The sequence below is a fragment of the Pantherophis guttatus genome, chromosome 1, assembly GCF_059756535.1.
Source record: "Pantherophis guttatus breed Tessera chromosome 1, ASM5975653v1, whole genome shotgun sequence".
In the NCBI taxonomy this organism is placed as follows: domain Eukaryota; kingdom Metazoa; phylum Chordata; class Lepidosauria; order Squamata; family Colubridae; genus Pantherophis; species Pantherophis guttatus.
The window spans coordinates 210,464,281-210,485,690 of NC_142063.1; the positions used below are offsets into that span (position 1 = coordinate 210,464,281).

At 38.5% G+C, this 21,410-nt stretch overlaps 1 protein-coding gene across 2 annotated transcripts in view; it reads left to right on the forward strand.

Moving 5' to 3' along the window:
- Positions 1-1,013, forward strand: part of NBAS (NBAS subunit of NRZ tethering complex) — a 152,099-nt gene extending 151,086 nt beyond the window's left edge. For both annotated transcript variants that reach the window (XM_034432128.3, XM_087882370.1), the window contains one exon: positions 276-1,013. In XM_034432128.3, the coding sequence (XP_034288019.2) occupies positions 276-551 (276 nt within the window). In that variant the 3' untranslated portion in view covers positions 552-1,013. The remainder of the gene's footprint in view (positions 1-275) is intronic.
- Positions 1,014-21,410: the final 20,397 nt, after the last annotated feature.

Consider the following 21,410-nt stretch of genomic DNA (forward strand, 5'->3'; position numbering starts at 1 on the left):
TCTGGGCTCTACCATCCATACTTCCTATTGGGGAACAAAGTAAGGCATATTTCTCTAATTATCAGCTTTTATCCAGTTGACTAAAGTAGGCTGCAGCACTTTCAGAATATAGGATGGATTCTTATCCAACAGAGGAGGAAAAGCAGTGATGGTGAAAGAGAAGTAGGGAAATTGAGTGGCTTATCATTCCATCTGTGATTCAAATATACCACTCTATATTCATTTTTTCAAAAATAATGATCACTGTATGTTTTTTCTTTTTTCGTTTGGTCCAGGTTGATGATTCCAACTGTGACTCTGAATTTCTTTCTTTGCTCCTGGATGAGAAATTAATAGTGAAATGCCTTCCCACAGTTTATTATTCTCACCTTGTTAACTATATGATCACCAATCAAGAGGAAGGACGCTGGGATGTGACCGAAATAGCAAAACAACTGCAGGAAAAAGGCTTTGTTGCTGAGGCAGGTTCACTCCTTATGGCCTTCAAAGGAACACATCCTGCACTCCAGACCTACGGTGCATCTCTGACTTCTCTTAGGCACTGGATTTAAATGGGAAGACTCTTCAAGTTGCAATTGATGCCTCAAATATGATTGCTCAATTGGAAATCTTGCTGAAGAAAAAGGTGGAAAAATATGCTTCAGGTTCATCTTTGCTCAGTGCTGTATGAAACTGTAATGTGCATTTTTAACCATTTCTTGAATTGGTTTCCATTTTATCAGTACCTTTTTCATATGGCAGTGCACTTCAGAAAGCTGTTGTGCATTCAGTGTGACTCCTAAACAACATTCTATAAATATATATTTTCCAGGGTTTTGTTTTGTTTTTTGCATAATAAATAATCATATAACACACAATCGTATAACTAAGATATAACTAAAAATTAAGTTAGATAGAATTAATGATCTTGTGTAACATGGAAATTCCGGAAAAAGATACTTAATATGTGATGCTGTTTGGAAGGTTATTAATTTAATTTCTCTATTGTCATTAAAAGTTTACTTTTCAACCAATTTGAGTTTACTTTTAGTGTGGTTCCATTTTCTGTATGTATGAGTAATCTACAGTCAGATTACAGTCTAAGACTGGTGGAAACTTAATAATTTGAGTCCTAATCAAAATTATTAAAATTATTAAGGTAATTGTAGGAGAAGACCAGAGATCTAATGTTAGTAATTCAGATTCTTGTAGAGGGTGTTAACATAAATCTGTAGTTATTTGAACCACCTTGCTTCCTGATTTTTTGTGCCTGACAATAATGTCTAAGAATAATACCAGGCAGAATGTTTTTTGGGTTTTTTTGTAAACTATCAGGTTGATAGTAGGTATCATGCCGAGGGTTCCAATGAAGACTGATATAACAACAGATTTCTTTTTCCAAAAACATTGAACTTGGATCTGCAAGTCATTGTATTTTTGTATTTTTTGTATTTTTATTTTTTATTATTATTGTTGTTGTTGTTGTTATTTACACAAAAATAACAGTATACACAGCAAACGAGATAACCATGCAGGATTTCGTATCCCAAATCACTAGTTTAACACTTCCCAAGCGTTTAGGACTGTGTGATGTATTGGCGGATTATGCGAGCAGATCCCAGTAAGGTGGCTTTCTGCAGCTGACCAATGGTGATCTTGTCAGCGCCAATTATTTTTAAGTGCTTTCCTAGGTCTTTAGGCACAGCACCCAGTGTGCCAAGTACCACTGGAACCACCTGCACTGATTTATGCCAGAGTCTCTGCAGTTTGATTCTCAAGTCCTGATATCTGGTGACTTTTTCAAGTTGTTTCTTGTTGATTCTGCTGTCACCAGGTATGGCAATGTCGATGATCCATTATTGTGAGGTGCAAGAAATCAAGAACCAGGGTTGTTCAAATGAGTGCAAGTTTATTCCATGCTATCTCTAAACAAGAATCTAAACTGCTAATGGTGAAGGCAAATTGGCAGTAGATAAGAGTCAACAGAAATCAAGAAGGGTTGGACTTAGATCTCTTGTGGGCACAAAGGGACTCATGACTAATGATGCATTTGACCCCTCCCCTGGCCTCAGCCTGGCCATCGTCTACAATTATTATTTTGTTAAACTTATATTCCACCAAGAAATATTGAATGGTGGTGGTGAGGTAGGAAATTGGAAAGTATAATCTATTTAGAAAATTATTATTATTTTATACATTGTTGATGAATTTACATTTTTAAATTTCTGCTTAAAATATAACTATAAGCTGTTAAGCATACCTTAATTTTTGCCTGTTTAGGAGAAGCAGACAAACAAAATAACAGGAAAGGAATCATAAACATGATAAAACAAAGGAAGTTACATATTATGGATTTTACTCTCTACTGTATCAGATTTAGAAAAACACTGATTTTCATAGAAAACTGAGAAAAGAGGGAGGGAACGTTCAAAATATATAAAATATTGTTCTTACTTTCTGATTCTGGGTACTATTCTTGTAAAACTTCAAAAAAACAAGATTTGCCTGAAAGTAAAATCAGCTTCTTTGTTCTTCTATGCATAGATTTTATATTTTGTATTTTCCAACCGAACAATAGTTTCTTTCATGTTTCAACTATGTCTTAACTAACGTTTGCAAAGGTATTCTATTATGTAGTGGTCATCATAAAATGCAATTACTCTACCTTTGCTGTAAATTGGAAGCTAATCACCCTCTAAGAGTCTTCAAAATACTCGTTTCATGGACATTTTGTGCAACACATAGAAAAAAATACAAATTATAGCCAAGGCAAGATTGTTCTGAAGGATAAAGATATACCATATTTTTTGGAGTATAAAATGCACTACCCCCCCCCCAAAAAAAGTGGGTGAAAATTGTGGCGCAATTATACACCAAATGTTGCCATCTTTTCGACTTCTGCACACCCTGTTTTAGACCCATTCCAGGCTGTAGGGACTGCCACAGCACATCAACGGCTGAGCAGCTGATAGCTGCCTCCATGTGTCACTTTTTCGGCCTCTGCATGCCCCATTTTTGGCCTCCACGCGTCGCATTTTCAGCCAGTTCCAGGTAGCAGGGATCGGCGGCGGCTACAATCCCTGGCGCCTGGAACCATCTGAAAATGCGATGCATGGAGGCCAAAAACGGGGCATGCAGAGGTCAAAAATGTGATGCGCAGAGGCTGAAAATGGGACGCACGGAGGTGGCAATTGGCAGCGATGTGCTGTGGCGATCCTAGCAGCCTGAAATGGCTCTAAAACAGAGCATGCAGAGGCCAAAAATGCAACATGCAGAGACGGCGATGGGCTGTGCCGATCCTGACAGCCTGGAACGGGTCTAAAACGGAGCGTGCGGAGACCAAAAATGCGACGTGGAGGCCAAAAATGCGACGCATAGAGGCGGCGATGGGCTGTGGCATCCCCACAGCCCAGAACAGCTGATTGGCGGTATTCCAGAAGGCCAATCCAACCACCAATCAGCTGCTCATGCTGAATCAGGCTGTGATAATGTGATGAAGCCGACCAGGCTGTTTGCTGCAAGGACGCTAGCCAGATGAATACTGATGGATGCTGGTAGGCAGAGGCAGAATTTTTTTTCTTGTTTTCCTCCCCAAAAATTAATGTGCGTCTTATACTCTGGAGCCTCTTATACTCCAAAAAATACAGTAAGCATGTGATTTAGACATTTTATTAACTTCCTTCTATAGTGTAGTTTGTTAAGAAATGCAGGGATTATTCTGCCACTTCAACAAAATCATAAGCAGGTTGTCAAATCTGTTTATTCCTTCCCTGACAAAAGTATTTCAGAAATTAATGGCATAGGCCTATTTGAAGTTTGCTACAGAAAATGATCAGAGACATACAGTATCCTATTACTTTTGACATTTATATTGTATTTTTTTATCAATGTATAACTGTCAGTCGCATGCCAATGGTGCAGTATTTCAGTCATACAAAGCATTTATAATAGGAAAGATAGTACTAAACTTTCTAGATCACTGTGGTATAGAATATGGTAAATATAATATCCACATCTGAATATAATCTCACAAATCACTTGTAAAGATCTGAGAAGCTACTGTTAACAGACCATTAAGATGTATTCTATTGATATTATTCTGCTGAATTGGATATTATATAAAGTATTTCCCTTGAGACAAAGCAAAGAATTTTCTGAGCTACTAGTTGAGATACTCAGTTGAATTCATTGCAAAGCTTTTTTCCTGTCTGTGCAATATAATTTTCATTGCAGCACTGTACATATTGGACATGTATCTATAATATCTTTAATTCAGATCCAAGAAAAAGCCTGAATTTTATATCATTATAATTCAGATGTCAAATGCTATAGATAGGTTCCTTAGTATTCCTTATTTATTGTGTACTGAAGATCTACCTACTGTTCTAGGTACAGCCTATTTTTGAATGTGATATTTTCCTATGCTATATCTGTGGACTACAGATATCATAATTCCTCCCTCTTCCCTACTCCATTCTAATTTTTATAATATTTTGCCAGATTAAGAAATCTCAAAAGCATGCAGTTTTAGGACTTTTGAATTGGCATCATTTAACGTGGATTTTGTGATAGACACAGGACTCATATTCATGAATTATTGAAAGCGGCTTCTTCAGTCTATTTAATACTTTGGGGTATTAAGACCTAGGTCTTTATGGCTAAACTCTGAAATTATAGTATTTTTCCTAAACTAAAAAATGTTCAACAAAATATTTGTCATCAAACATTCTGTACTACAACTAGGTTTTTAAAACTGTCAGACTGTATCTGTTTAATTCTGATGCTTTTTCACTGGCATGAATGTATTTCTACTGTACCAGTAGTATTCCCTCATCAGTCCTAAAGAATTGCTTGATTCCACATGAGGCTATGAATTTTGGAATTGCTCCCAATGTTTAACAAAGTGTAGCAGACCTTGTTATCTTGTGTGTCAGGTTTCGCTTCAGAATGTGGCTGTAAGTCTCAGCTCTCTAGACACATAACCCCTTATTCAAAAATAAGCTTACTTAGCAGAAGACTTTCAAACAGAATATGGCTCAATTAATACCCCTCCCCTCCAGGAATAGCTTTGTGGGTTAAATGAATTTAGAATGGCTTTAAATATCTGCTAAAGGCCCTGTAACAGGAAAAGAGAGAGGGAGCGTCCTCTGAAGACTTGTTTCATAGTCTATTTCAGTGGAAAACTCCATGAAACTCAACTCCTATGGAACATCTTCCTTTCTTGCTACAAACTCCAAATGATGATTTAACATTTGTTCCATTATTCCTTTTTTTTCTTTTGCAGTATTGTTTGGTGATCCTAATTTATCCAGATATACAGTATTTCCATTCCTTCTGAATATTAGAGATATACACTGCTCAAAAAAATAAAGGGAACACAAGCAGAAGACATCCAAGATCTGAATGAATGAAATAGCCTTATTAAATACTTTGTTCGTTACATACAGTACTTTTGTGTTCCCTTTAGTTGTTTGAGCAGTGTATAAACTACTGTATGTAAAGAACAAAGTATTTAATAAGGCTATTTCATTCATTCAGATCTTGGATGTCTTCTGCTTGTGTTCCCTTTATTTTTTTGAGCAGTATATTTCAATTATCAAAAACAGGAGGGCTTTGATTTGCTAACACTTCAGATGAAGTATCCCCTTGAAAGAAATCCTGGTCATCTTCATTTTGACCCATCAAGTCATCTCTGCTTGAGCAACCATGCCATAAATTAAGTGGCTTCTGGTTGCAGTTATGTGCATCTAAGCATACCTTTGGATCGCAGTAAGCATTTTATGTATACATTTTCAGATGTCCCTTTCACAATTATAATTTGATTTGAATTGTGCACAAAGATATAATTTAAAGCAAGATTTATTTTCACTCTTTTTTTATGCCAAAGGAAGAACGTAAGTGTTCATGCAAATGTAAATATATGCTGTTTTTCAAATGCATGATTTTCCTCCCATTCCCAGTTACGTTCAAATTTCAGTAACAGATTCTAGTTCAATACCTGTTATGTAGCATGTCCGTGTAGTTCTTGCTTCTTGATCTTCAGTTTAGAAGGTCTTCCATGGCCACCTAAATAGGAACTATTATCTGTAGATGTTTTGGCATGTATGCTGGTATGTTGATGTATGCTTTACCCAACAGCTTAGTCAAGAAAGTCTCCTTGTTATTGATATTACTTGCTGCAGTGATCCTGTTTGATGATATTTCATTAATTCTAATGTATATACCTGCAATTTTATTTTATTTTTGTTTGGACTGACTGTTTTGCTATTTGTTCTGGCAGTTCTATAATTTTGTTTTGATCTGATCTGAAAGACTACACTGATGGTTCCATTTTGGTTCAGAATACGGGTGGGTCCTACTTACCTTTACTACCGGTTCACAATGGGATCAATTTGTTGCCTTTCAAGATATTGGAACTACAGCTCCCAGAAGCTTGGCCAAGAGCTAGGCCTTTGGAGAGCCATAGCCCAAACCATACCTAGCCTATGATGATCTGTAGTTGAGCCAGAGATATCATTGTAAGCCTGCAGACACAGATTTGTAGTGTACAGTTCCTTGTTAAGTTTTTTTTAAAATACAAATTAAACATACAGAAGAGTATACAAAATCATTGCAACTGCGACTAGCATAATGGCGTACAACAATTATGTCTGTTTCTTAGCATGACAATTTGTGCCCTGTAGGCCTTCTCTTTTTGGCAAGACTTCTTTGAAGTCTCCCCTAGACATGCACAATAAAACCAGTCTTTATTAGTTTCTGGGCCTCATACCTGCAATTGTTTCCATGGTGACAGTTTGGTAGCCCCCATCAGTTTTGTTCTCAGTTCTTATTACAGTATAAATTGCAGTTAGCTGGGAAAGGCAACACCTGGTGTCTGAAAGAGTCTTCCAAATCATTCGGGATTTGCCAGAAGAGCATCATTACCAGATTTAACTTGAGTAGATGCTATTGCTCCTAGCCCTTGGTTAACAAGAGATCTGTTCTTCATATCCCAAAGAGCATTGGAGCAGGAAAGCACAAAAAGGATGCTCATGCTTTGAATCTGACTGGGAAGAGGTACTTTGGAAGATTCAGAAGTCCCAACACATCACTTATGTATGACTCATTCAAACAGCCACACCAGCAGGACCAGACTGTGTGTCTAGAAGCAGAAAAGTGAGTAATGGGAAGTTGTAATGCTTGCATTCCCAGGCATTCAAAGCACCTCTTTTTAGTTGTATTCAAAGCATGGTAGACCCAATCACAGGGCATGATCTGTGGCCAAGCAAAGCTATGGATGCCACTTCCTTAGAGGCCTCCAAAACAGCATTCAAATGGCAACCTTTGGGGAAACAGAAGAGGAACATCATTAAATCCAGAGAGAAAAATAATGTTAAATGTAGTTACTTTGATTTAAATTGTCCTTCGGTTTAAAGGTGAAACGTTTCTTTTTTTGTTCTGGTATTCTCCCCTTTTTGGAATGTGTTGTGAAAGGCCAAATAAAGTCCTTGACTAAAAAAAGTTTGGGTGTCTCTGGTATAAAAGTTGGTAAATTAGAAAAAAGAGTGAGGGGTAAAAAAAATGAATATTGTCATAACTTTGGAGAAGGTTCCTAGTTTCCCCTCTGTACCAAGAATTAGCATCAGGTTGACTCAATGAAAACTTGTCCTGCCTTAATTTGCATAAGCAGTGGCTTTTGGGAGGCAATCCACATATGCACATACACAGAAGTTGTGGTTGCTAGGGAAGTGAAGTCTTGTGGCTATTTCCCAAACTTGGAAGGGCCTCTGCTCAAAGCAAAGCAAACCTCCTGGGGGATCTGAACACTTCCACTACTTTCTTGACCTTACCATCAACTGTTAGGAACACTGCCATTGATTGATCGTGTTATTACATACCAACGTATATAAATACATTTGAGAGCCTGAGCTGAATTAGATTTATGCAAAAGTTGACTGCCACAGAGGGAAATTCACAAACAGCCCAGAAGCTCAATCACAACCCCTTTATCTTTGAAGAAGCAAATCGAAGGGTTCAGTTTTGTCTTTTTGCTGTTCAATGGCAAATTGACATTTTTCTTCTGGAATTTCTAATCACCATTCCTATGGCAGCCAGATTGCTAGGAAGCAGACTTATGTTCACATTTCTCTTTATAAAGCTCCTTCAGGCTGAGCCAATGTAGACGTCGTGGTTGCTTTGGATGAGAGAAGAAGGAAGGATAATGCTGTGTTCTTCCCAAGAAGGTTTAGCTTATGTGACTGGTATCCCTTCAGTTACGTTCATCCCACTCTCTTTTATACCTATTTGAATGCATATTTACACGATCAAACTTCCCAGCTACTTACACAGCTGATATCTATGTGATGTAATAATGTCTAGGCGCCATTGAACAATATATTACATAACACATGAGCACTTTAGAAAGATTGATCAGAATTTGATCTTGTCTTGTGGAACCTGGGATTGTTTTATACTCTGATCATAATAGCCTTTTCTCTATCCCTCCTTTTTATGTCAGGCTGATATGACTACATATTTTTTCATATAAAACAACAATAATATGTCACATGGTCCACCAACCTCTTTTCATACTGCCCTGTTTTACAAGTCCTAGCTATCTTTGAAACTGCTGTAAACTGGGTTTCTTGGGGCATTCTTTATGTTTCTGAGGCATGCATAAAAATATACTGCTTTTTGATAGATTTTTCCAAGAGAAAGCATATGAAAGCTACAGGACTATAAGGAAAGTAATCTTGAATCTGTGTGACAGATTCTTCTGCATAAAATTTTCACCGAGAGATTAAGCAGCTTCCTTCCTTATGGTGCCACCCATAGTAAAAGGGTAAAAAGTACTGTTACTTTTACATAGGACTTTACTATCCTAGAAATTTGATTTCTCAGAAGCAATGAGCATCTTTTCTTCCCGTACATGTACTACGGTAGTGAAAATATTTACAGACCCCTCACATCCTGGACATAAAACTGTTTCAACTCCTACCCTCAAAACGACGCTATAGAGCACTTCACATCAGAACAACTAGACACAAGAACAGTTTTTTCCCCAACGCCATCACTCTGCTAAACAATAATTCCCTCAACACTGTCAAACTATTTTCTAAGTCTGCACTACTATTAATCTTCTCATCGTTCCCATCACCCATCTCCTCCCACTTATGACTATATGACTGTAACTTTATGCTTGTATCCTTATGATTTATATTGATATTAATTGTTTTCTGATTGCTTATTTGTACCCTATGACTATCATTAAGTGTTGTACCTTATGATTTTTGATGAACGTATCTTTTCTTTTATGTACATTGAGAGCATATGCACCAAGACAAATTCCTTGTGTGTCCAATCATACTTGGCCAATAACGAATTCTATTCTATTCTATTCTATTCTATTCTATTCTATTCTATTCTATTCTATTCTATTCTATTCTATTCTATTCTATTCTATTCTACTCTACTCTACTCTACTCTACTCTACTCTACTCTACTCTACTCTACTCTACTCTACTCTATTCTACTACGGTAGTTATTAACACTTTTACCTAGGCCACCGAAGGTGCATAACATGACACATGTATTGCAAGCTCGGAAAAGTAATGGCAGGTGCCAATTAATGATCAAACACGGGAGAGAGATCAACAGTCATTGGTGCTGAAGAAGCAGGATATTCCTGGGTGTTGTTATCGAAAATCTTTAGGTGATACCTTCTGCACCTCCATTGGGGACAATTGTAGATAGGCTGTAAATGGGGATTGATAGCTGGAGCCAAAGTCTCAATATTTATTCTTTGAAACCTGTTTCCCTTTCTGAAAGCTACTGCATACAGTATGTCATATTTTCCCCTGTGGCATGCTGGAGCTAATCAGCATCAAGTTTCTGTCAGCTTGGCCATTTTTTTAAAAAAAAAAGTTTGATAGCCGTTTTCTTGGTAGAGAGAAAGGGGAATTGCAGAGACTGTGATTTAAAGACTGCCTAAAAGATTGGGATCATGGGCTTGTAATCAGTGGCATGGTAAATTAAGCTGGGAGGCCCTTGCTCTCTTTTCTCACAGCAAGTGGCAGCATCGATGGCTGTTTCTGTGGGAAGAAAATACAACCCAAAGGCTTATGCCTAACGTGATAACTTAAAGGTGAAGAGATGGCAGCCTGGCACAGTTTTATCTGCCTTCTGTTCATTCATAATCAGAATCCCATTTCGCTTTCCCTGGCAATAACTGTGTTTGTGTACATAGCTCCTTTCTCAGTTTTGTATTTCAAGAAGCTGATAAAATATCCTGCAGCCTATGAAAGGCACAGACAATAATGAATCCATACACTTTTTAAATTTCCAGAAGACTCTCTGGATTATGTTCCATTGATTAATATATGTAATGTCCAGTGGTGAGATTCAAGTAATTTAACAACCAGTTTATTTATTTATTTATTTATTTATTGGTTCGATTTATATGCCACCCTTTCTCCGGAGACTCAGGGCGGCCTACAATGCGTTAAACAGTAGCCTTCATACTTTTGTATATACCTGCTTAGTAGGGCTTTTGCCCCCCCCCCCAAGCGGTGTTCTTTTTTATACAAAGTCAGCTTATTGCCCCCACAATCCGGGTCCTCATTTTACCTACCTTGGAAGGCTGAGACAACCTTGAGCCTGGTGAGATTTGAACTTGCAGTAATTGCAGGCAGCTGGTGCTACTTAACAGCACTTTAGTCTGCTGCGCCACCAAGGCTCTCTGCCCTAATGATTTCTTCCAACAACCAGTCTGCCAAAGTGCTCCGAAAGTTAACAACCAGTTCTCCCGAAGTGGTGCGAACTGGCTGAATGTCCCACTGGAAACGGGGAAGAACTGGATTTTTTTTTTTTTACCCTTTTTATAACTACCTTATGGGTATTGAATTGTAGGTTCAGTTTTATTGAACACCTCCCAACTTGAACACTTCCAGTTATCTTGGAGTACATCTAGATGGGTAAAATATGATACTCTAGATATTGCTGAAATACCACATTCATCATCTCAAATAATTGGTCGTGTTGGATGAAACTGCAGCTCCCTATAATACAGCAGCATTCAGAGATTTCTCCAGCTGGTGGTTTTGACCATTTCTGACTGGTTTCCTAGTTTTTTTTTTATTATCAACCTTCATTAAATTCTAGTGTCAACTAATGGATTCTTATTTTTATACACACTAGATGAAAAATCATAATTTCTGATGGACATTTTAGCCATTTCATTCATAACTAAACATGCACCTCCCTATCCATGTTTATCGTTCCATTATACAAGATCAGACCATCTTAATTCAGATAAAAGATAACCTTCCTCTTTCACAAACACACAATATGTATATCTTTAGTTCATTATGCTTTATGTGTTTATCTTTTACTTAGAATACTTATATTTGTACTCCAAGTAACAATCTTTAATATGGTGAGGTCATCACTAGATGATATCTTGTCAGTTTATATTGGCCTCTGTTGCCTATCATGGCTTTGATCAACTGAGGTTTTTACATAACTTTTTTTTTTATCAGGTACAGATCAGGGATGGGTTCTAAAAATTTTTACTACCAGTTCTGGTAGGGTGTGGTTTATTTTGTGGGCATGGCTTGATGGTCATGTGACAATTCTTTAGGATTTAGCAGAGGTACTGGTCTACCAGGCTTTTAACTGCTTGCAGAGCTGTACCGGTCTACTTATTTGTTTTTGGAGGCACTGGTCTACCCATTTATTTTTTCAGGCACCGGTCTACTCATTTGTTTTTGGAGGCTCCGGTCTACCACCACACTGCCTTTTAACACTGATCAGCTGTAAGGCAGCCCTTTGAAGCCCTGCGGCAAGAGTTTAAACAGTTTTTTTCCTTCTAGCCGATCAGCTGGGACTCAGGAGGCAGCAATAGATTGGGGCTGGGGCCAAATAAAAGGTAAGAATAACGTGGGGGGGGCGGGGGGGCAGAACCGGTTTGGTGACATCATATCACCACCGCTACCGGCTCAGTGGAACCGGGCCAAACTGGGAGGAACCCACCACTGGTACAGATTTAGACTAATCATAGTCTTAGTCACTTCTGGCCAGATATAATATTCCCTACTGAAGGGAAGCATAGAACCCAATGAGTTTTGGCATATTTTGGACAATATGTCACAGGAACAACCACAGACAAATTCTATTCCAAACATGCATACACTGTTCTGTATAAGCTAGGCTCTCTAATTTAGAGACCTATCTTGGAAACCGATAATCTGATGACCGCTATATTAGTACTCTGATACATATAATGCCAATTATATCATTGTACAATAGTGAAGTATCAATAGTAGAATGTCTTAGGCTGCCCCACAGTCTCTCCCTTGTATTAGGTAAAAACAAAAGTTGCAAAAAGGGAAACTTGAGGCAGCACACAATATTTTTCTGCCAAATGATGGAGACCCAACAATGATTTAATAGTGTTACTATTACTGTGTTTCCCCAAAAATGAGACCCTGTCTTATATTTTTTGAACCCCGAAATAAGTGCTTGGCCTTATTTTCGGGGAGGTCTTATTATTTTGGGGCGCGTGGAGGAAACCAAAGGAAATGGGGACTGGCTGTGCATGCATTTAAATATTTTTGGGGTGGGCTTATTTTCAGGGGAGGCTTATTTTAGTGCATGCACTCAAAAGCCCGATTGGGCTTATTATCAGGGGATGTCTTATTTCAGGGGAAACAGAGTAGATATTTTATTGCATCTAGCCTTATGGCTGCAATAAATTGAATAGGGTAGTGTAGTGTAGTGTAGTGTTGTGTAGGGTAGGGTAGGGTAGGGTAGGGTAGAGTAGATTAGAATAGAGTGGACTGGACTGGACTGGACTAGACTAGATAAGGCAAAACTCAGGCACTAATTTATTTACGGTTTAAACTAACAACTTAAACTGAGCATAAAAATCAACTGGTCAACAATGCTAAATATATCTTTCAGTAGAGATAGGATGGGTTGATAATATCATAACCAAGCTTTTATTTGATTACTTAAGCAGATAAAGTCCACCCTCCCACCACCTTTGTTAGGTGATGTAATTTCCTTACTTATACTTTCAAACTTATTATTTAGTGCTTTATGCTCTAGGCCAGGGGTCCCCAACCCTAGGTCTCTGGACCGGCACCAGTCCACAACATGCCAGAAACCAGGCTGCACAAACAAGTGAAGCCCCATCCATGGGATGCAGGCAGCATGCCAAACCATGCCCCCTTCAGTCCGCGATAAAACCTTTCACCGTGGAACTGGTCCCTGGTACCCAAAAGGTTGGGGCCTACTGCCCTAGGCCCTTACTTATCCAAGTGAAAATTCAGATATTAAAACAATGATTTCTATATTGAAATTCCCAAATGTGTATGATGCAGGCATCTTCAACCTTTTCTGAGCTGGTGGGCAGATCTAGCAATTTGAGAATGTGTTTTGACTCTCTCACAACATGGCTGTCATGGCAGTCATTGCCAATCACAAAGCAACCTTTTTTCAGAAAATGAATGAAGGTGAGTCTCCCTCTAGTTTACTTGTTACTATTATGCTTACTTGCTATCTATTATGTTAGGATTTTTTTATTGTGTTTTGTTTTGTTAGGCTATCTGGACACCCTTCCTAGTCACACATGATTTCAGGCACTCATAAGCCCCAAGAAATTCTTGGAAATCTTGGATTATATATCCGAGGCTTTACTATATTTTGCAACAGCCTAATTTTCTATTTCTTTTTTTAAAAAATAGGAAACTTAGAACAAAATCATGTAGGATAGGAAGCTTGGCTGATACCAAAAGAGTTGGGATCCTTACAGTTTGGGGACTTAGGAATTTGTGGGTCAATGAGAAAGGAATATTTATCATAACCCAAGCAAGAGAAAAACTCTTACTCCTTTAAAAGCAAAAGAAGCTTCAAATTGTTGAAAGCTTCATTTTCTTAAATTGATATACTTGTTCTAAACTGTCAACAATTTTTCTAATTGCTAATTTTGTTTTTAAATGAGCCGGATGGACTTTACATGCATAGTTATGCAGCATATTGAGTTGAAACAAAAGTTCTGAAGCCACAGGTGCAACGGGGGAAAAAATGTCTTTTAATGATTTGCCAAATGACTTGGAATTCAATAAGAAACCTCATTCTCAAAAAGGAAGCTTTTATTATCCAAATGCAGTGATTTACCTCTCTTCCGTTCCATACAAACCTTCTGTATTTCTGGCACCATTATTGGGGGGCGGGTGGTGGTGGGAAGAATAGACCATCTGGCCAATGAAGCTTGAATCCATTACAATATTTACATTGTAAACATGGGAGCCGGAAAAGGAATAGAATCTTCTGAGTAGTTAATTTTACAGCATTGAAAAGTAATTGTGTGGGTTGTTGGAAGAAGTTAACTTACCACTATGTCCTTGTGCTTTGTTTTGTTTTGAAATCAGATACCTCCTTAAAATATCACGTAAAATGAATCCCTCAGCATCCTTCCTGAAGGACAATTTGACTGAGTGGAGCTAATATTTCAGAATCATAAAGGGTGGCCAGATTAGAACTATAGGCAGGTGCTGCATAATTTCAGGCTTTGTGATTTTTTTATTTTTATTTTTGTCGCCTCTCACCAAAAGAAATAGGATGGGAACCAGAACAGATTCATGGAATGCCTTTCAAATGAAAACAGTCTGAGAAGTGGGATTCAAAGTGTACAAAAGTTTCTTTAAATGCTACCAAACAGCTACCACAATTTGATATACACTTGACCACTCATTTCCATTTAGGATTGGAGGTGGAACAAGGAAGAGAAGAAAAGACCAAATCTGTTGCAAAACATCTCTAAGAGGAAAGCCAAGGAATGCCATAGTACCTGGTCTTGTAATGTTGTACGGTTCTTCTACCTTTTCTCTCCTCCCAGTATGGATGGTCCCAACCTGAAGAGTATTTGGGACGGGATTGACAATTTAGCGAAGATTAGCCCAATCTGCAATCACATTCACTCACTCACTCACTCAATCAATCAATCAATCAATACGCTCCCACAGAGAGGGCTTCCTCAGGGTGCCGTCGGCCAAACAATGTAGGCTGGCGACCCCCAGGGGGAGAGCCTTCTCTGTGGGGGCCCCGGCCCTATGGAACGAACTGCCCCCAGACATATGAAGGATCCCCGACCTCTGCACCTTCCGTCATGCTCTGAAGACCCTATTATTCCAGCAAGCTGGTCTGACGGGATAAAGGATTTTAAATTGGGTTTTGATAGGGGTTTTAAAATGATTTTAGTTGGGTGTTTTAAATTCGGCCAATGATTGAATTATTTTAACTAAGTTTTTAAATTTTTGTTGTATATTGTTTTTACAATGGCTGTTCACCGCCCTGAGTCCTTCGGGAGAAGGGCGGTATATAAATATAATAAACTAAACTAACTAAACTAAACTAATCAATCAATCAGATTAGATCTAGAAGGGTCTTTGGAGGTTGTCTAGTCCAACCCCCTGCTCAAGCAGACGACTCTATACCATTTTAGTCAAATGACTGTCCAGTCTCTTCTTAAAACTCCCCAGAGATGAAGCACCCACAACTACTGAAGGCAAGCTGGCCCACGGGTTAATTGTCCTCACGGTTAGGAAGTTTCTCTTTAATTCCAGGTTGCTTCTCTCCTTGATTAGTTTCCATCCATTATTTCTTATCCTACCCTCTGGTGCTTTGGAAAATAACTTGACTCCCTCCTCTTTGTGGCAGCCTCTCAAAGATTGGAATACTGTTGTCATGTCCGCCCCCCCTAGTCCTTCTTTTCTCTAGACTAGCCAAACCCAAATCCTGCAGCTGTTCTTCATATGTTTTTGTCTCCGGCCCTTTAAATCATCTTAGTTGCTCTACTTTGCATTTTTTCCCAAGTCTCAACATCTTTTTTGTAACATGGTGACCAAAACTGGATGCAGTATTCCAGGTATGGTCTTACTAAGGCTTTATAAAACTGGTACTAATACTTCACGTGACATTCACAGAAGAAAACAGGACAAAATTAAATGGTTAATTTCTGTATGTGGATGTTATGGACATGTATTTCTCCATAGAGATGTATGTCCTAGCATATCTCTTCTGAGGTTTGCTAGATTCACTGAATGTTAGAACTGAACAGCAACAATTCTGAGCAAACATTGTTGGCCAGGCTCTTCTTTAAATCCAATAAAGTTAAATTAGGGGGGGGGGAAAGAGCCTTGGTGGCGCAGCAGACTAAAGTGCTGTTAAGTAGCACCAGCTGCCTGCAATTACTGCAAGTCCAAATCTCACCAGGCTCAAGGTTGACTCAGCCTTCCATCCTTTCGAGGTAGGTAAAATGAGGACCCAGTTTGTGGGGCCAGTAAGTTGACTTTGTATAAAAAAGAACACCGCTTGGGGGGGGGGGCGAAAGCCCTACTAAGCAGGTATATACAAAAGTAATGAAGGCTATTGCTTAACGCATTGTAAGCCACCCTGAGTCTCCGGAGAAGGGCGGCATATAAATCGAACCAATAAATAAATAAATAAATAAACGGTGCTTTGATACCCAACATACTTTTCCAAGACTATTATTTTTTCAAAATATAAATTATTCCAGAAGTTGTAGCTATGCTGTACAACTTTAATCTGTACAACAGATTAAAACTATTAAAAGTTCCTTCAGTATAGACAGAAAGAACAGGGGGCGGGGGGGGGGAAACACTAGAGCAATTGTGAATTTTTAAAATTAACTTCTGTGTACTTCAATATGTACAATGTTAAAATAGTTTGCTCCATTCTGTAATTGTAAGTTGGGTGGAAGTATTTTTCTCCTTCAGTTGTAATATTTAGTTCCCTACAGGATCAAATTTTAAAATGTTATCTTATTGGAGGTTTTTTTAACATTCAAAACAAAAACATTTGCCCATGGGAAAGATTCTTTATAATTAATTCCAAGACCTTATTTCAAGATCTTATTTCAAGTTTCTGTGTCAGACTTAGTCAGTTTATAACTTTTTAAAATCAAAGTTTTAATCATCTTTTTTTCTTCTTTATTAAAAAAAAAAATCCTGTTCAAAGTTCTTAAACGTGTAATTAAAACTTCTTTTACTGAGGGTTGAAGGAAACTTGTCCAGTGCTGTAAAACTTGTCAATCCAAAGGTTTCTAATAGCTGAAAAGTAGTTAACAAGCCATTTCTAAATGTGATTAGAAAAGGAAATAGACAGACTTGGTGTTCTTTCAAAGGAACTGTCCACGGTTTGGACATGATAGTTATTTCCTTGACTCCCAGAACTTTAAACCCTCTGGAGACTTCTATCTTGTGGTCTTCTCATACAATTGTGTGGAGCACCTGTGGGTGATCTCAAGTCCTTGCTTTGTGCAGAGAGGAATTGTTAAAGAGCCTGTCTATTCACCAGCTCTTCAATTTGCTACAGTGGGTTGAAAGTTTAGTTTAGTTTAGTTTAGTTTATTGGATTTATATACTGCCCTACTCCCGAAGGACTCAGGGCGGTGAACAGCCACAAAGTAAAATACATATATACAAAATTTAAAAGCTGAATAAAACCGAATTAAACAGTTTGGCCCCAGACAGAATTAAAACAACCCAATAATTTAAAAACAAATTAAAATTTACATTTTAAAAGGAAAAGGGGAGAAAATGAAGATTAGGCCAGGCCAGCTTGATGGAATAAAAAGGTCTTGAGGGCGTGGCGGAAGGTGCGTAGGTCCGGGATCCTCCGTATCTCGGGGGGGAGCTCGTTCCAGATAGTAGGTGTCCCCACAGAGAAGGCCCTCCCCCTAGGGGCCGCCAGTCGACACTGTTTGGCCAACGGCACCTGGAGGAGCCCCTCTCTATGAGAGCGTACCGGTCGGTGAGAGGCTATTGGTGGTAGCAGGTGGTCCCGTAAGTAAAGGGGATCTTGTCTGGGCACATGATCTCATTAAAGCATCCTATTTTTCCCCGAGTTGCTGTGTGAAGCTGAAAAAAAGGTAAGAGTCATATTAAAGGTAATAAGTGGTATGCTTTTTGAGGTCAAATAACTTTTTCTGAATCTCTGTTGAACTAGGCACTTCAAAACATATATTAATATATCATCATCATTATCATGTTTCATTTTTGAAGTTTCAAATCACTCCTTAACCCAAAATTTCCTTCTTCTCACTCGGAGTAAACAACCTGCTATAAAGATGTTTTGCTGTTGGTATCTCTGATCTATTAATTCAGTCTCACTGCACACAATATACCAATAAGAGAAGGTTACTATTCCAGGATGTACAATTCAGAGCTATTTTTGAAAGAATTAAAGAGTTTTGAAGAGCCATTAAAAGTGGGGGGGGGACCTCTTAAAATTCTGAGTCCTCTAGTAGTTTAATGTTTTGCTGTAGGGTTGATGCTTATACAATGTGTGTGCCTAATTAAGTGCAATGTCTGTCAGAATCTGCAACTAATTAAAGAATTTCTTGTTTTAAACCTGATTTCATCCAGTGATCTGAAAAATCATGCATCGTATTTGTTTCACAACGTATTATTACAAAACAACCTCATTTGCTCTATCAATTTTTTTTCCTAATTGAATTGCTTAAAATATTAACTGCAATTCATATGACTTCTACCCTCCAGGAGAGGCAATGGTTTCCCAGATATAGTTCCCTTTGGAAAAAGGTGACCAAAAACGGATGACCTAAGACTGATTTATCAATATATATTACAGATTCACAGCATTAGTATTTTCATACATTATATTTTATACTCATGATCTCATGGACAATCCAGGAAGTGCCCAGAAAACTTTCTTATTTTCTGTAAACCCATCTGCTTTTATTATTACTTTTTAAAGATAAGGACAGACCTTTGACTACCTTTTAATACCGATATAGCAGGCAAAAACGTGATCCACTTTTCAGGTTTCTGGTAAAAATTACACATGTTTATCTCCCATGGGTCCACTTTACAGAAATGATCAAATTCACTTCCAGTAGTATCCATAGTAGAAGAGCCACAGTGAAAGGCAACATTGGGGCTACTGTTGTACAGGCCTTCTAGAGTAACCCTTCAGATTTATGGAAACCCAAAAATACAGCATCCTGGAAATTGTCTTCAAATCTTTTTCTTAAAGATCTGGAGTGAGAAGCATACCAAGGAGCTTAGCAGTTGAAGATAACTTTAACTTTGATCACTTATGCAATAAACATAAAACATGGCCTACACATGTTTTGGTCTAAAATTGTAATTTTTCTTGCCTGCAGTTTATGACTAGGCAGCCCATACCAGTAGTATCCGGAAGGTCACAGCTTGCCTATCCCTGATACTTACATCTAATGTTTCCTTGTTTGTTTTAGAGACCAGATAAAAGTCAAGAAACAAGACTGATATAATAAATTACGCACTAGACCAAGAAGGCATGCTATTACTCTTCATCCAGTTTTCAGAGTTGCTATCCTCATTGACCTCACAGTACTAAGCCAGTAATGATTTCAGTTTCCTCATATTGTTTTCCCTTGCTTTTCTTTCTTTTCATTAAAACATTGATTAAAAAACATATCAAGTACACATATAGTGGTTGTAAAAAAAGACTTTTCCAAAATTCAAAAGGTTGCATGTTTGTTTTGTTTTTTACTAAGACAAACTCAAATAAAAATATTGTGTAAGACTGTATTAAAAATGAAGCTAATGATTGCATCCAGAAAGAGAAGTATACAAAAAAGCACCACAATGTATTCCTAGCTTAATTTTGTTGCCTGACTTACTCAACAGATGCACTTTTAATTATTTTCCACAAAGACCTATCTTTTTAAAAGCTTGGACATCATGACAAAGTCTGTTTACAGAGACACAGAGGAAAAAGAGGCTGCAAAATGTTGATTTTTTTTTATCTGATCTTTTTTTCTGATCTTGGATTTCATTTCTTTTGAATGAATTCTGAGGATAGGAGTTATGATGATTCCACTTTTATCTGTTAATCATGTTCAGAAGATAACAGTGGGTAATCAAACTTTCATATTCTTTTAAAGAATTTTATTCTGCCCAAAACATTGTTTTATATCCACGCAAAATTATTGGTGTGAGGCAGCCGTGGGTTTCAAAACCCGTGGCTACCAGTTTGCTTGTGGGCGCGCACGACTCTTCTGTGCATGTGCAGAAGCTTCTGTGCATGTGCAGAAGAGTCCGGGCAGGTGGGCAGAGGCTCCCACCGCTGCCACTACCAGTTTGCCCAAACCAGATAGAACCAGCTGAATGCCACCACAGATACAAGTGCATTCTATCGAAACAACTCTTTAAGGGAGACGAAACATAGACTTGCTACATTCTTTGTCTCTCCAAGGGGAAGGGAGAAAGATGACTATTATCTGTTCACTGTGCAGTAGCATCATATGAATCTCTCCTTCCAAGCAAATTTGAAATCACCACAGACCCTCTGATGGTCGGGTTTGGCCTACTGGTTAAGGCACCAGGCTAGAAAACTGGGGATTGTGAGTTCTAGTCCTGCCTTAGCTATGAAAGCTTGCTGGGTGATCTTATGCCAGTCACTCTCTTTCAGCCCAACCCACCTTGTAAGGTTGATGTTGTGGGGAAAATAGCAGGGGGAAGGTGTGTGGAGTATGTTTGCCGCCTTGAGTTTAGTTGTAAAAATAATAAATGCAGGATATAAATAAGGAATGTTTCCAAGTAACACTTCAACAGCCCTGGATTAACCATTAAGTAAAATAAGTATGTGCTAAAGCAGGAGTCAGCAACCTGCGGCTCTGGAGCCGCATGTGGCTCTTTCATCCCTCTGCTGTGTTTTCCTGTTGCTGGTCAGCTCCACAATTGATAGGGCTTTCGGTTAGGACAGGTAGAGGAAAAAGGATGCCGTGCTAGGAGGAGAGTCTATAGTGGGAGATCCAGACTTCTGGTCAGCAGAGGAAAAAGGACACCACGCTAGGAGGAAGCTATGATGGGGAAACCGGACTTCTGGTCTGCTCCAGAATTGAACAGGGGCTTCCAGTTAGGACCTTTGTGGCTCTTTGAGTCTTTAAGGTTGCCGACCCCTGTGCTAAGGGCACAATGGGAAGGAGGGCATCACAGGGCTTTGCCCCTAGTTCCCATGTCTTTAACTCTTTCCCTGCCACACTCAACTTTAGCTTTCAGCACTTTTTGAATCTTAATGTTTTGTCAGGTAAGCAAAGAAAGGACCAAAAGGCATGGTTGTTGTATTGTGTTTAGGACAGTGTTTCTCAGCTTCAGCAATTTTAATCCAGCATGGCTTAGTCATAGCGTTTCCCTGATGCTTTTTCCATGTTGGCTGGGGGATTCTGGGAGTTGAAGTCCACACATCTTAAAAGAGCTGAGGTTGAGAAACATTGGTTTAAGGCAACAGTTGGCAATAATCCGGCCTTGCGCCATGATCTGGTGACTTGGGATTTTGAGGTTCAGCAGAATTAACATTTCCCCCAATGAGATTCTGAGTCACACACTATGCTAGAAGAATTATGTGGTTTATGATCCATT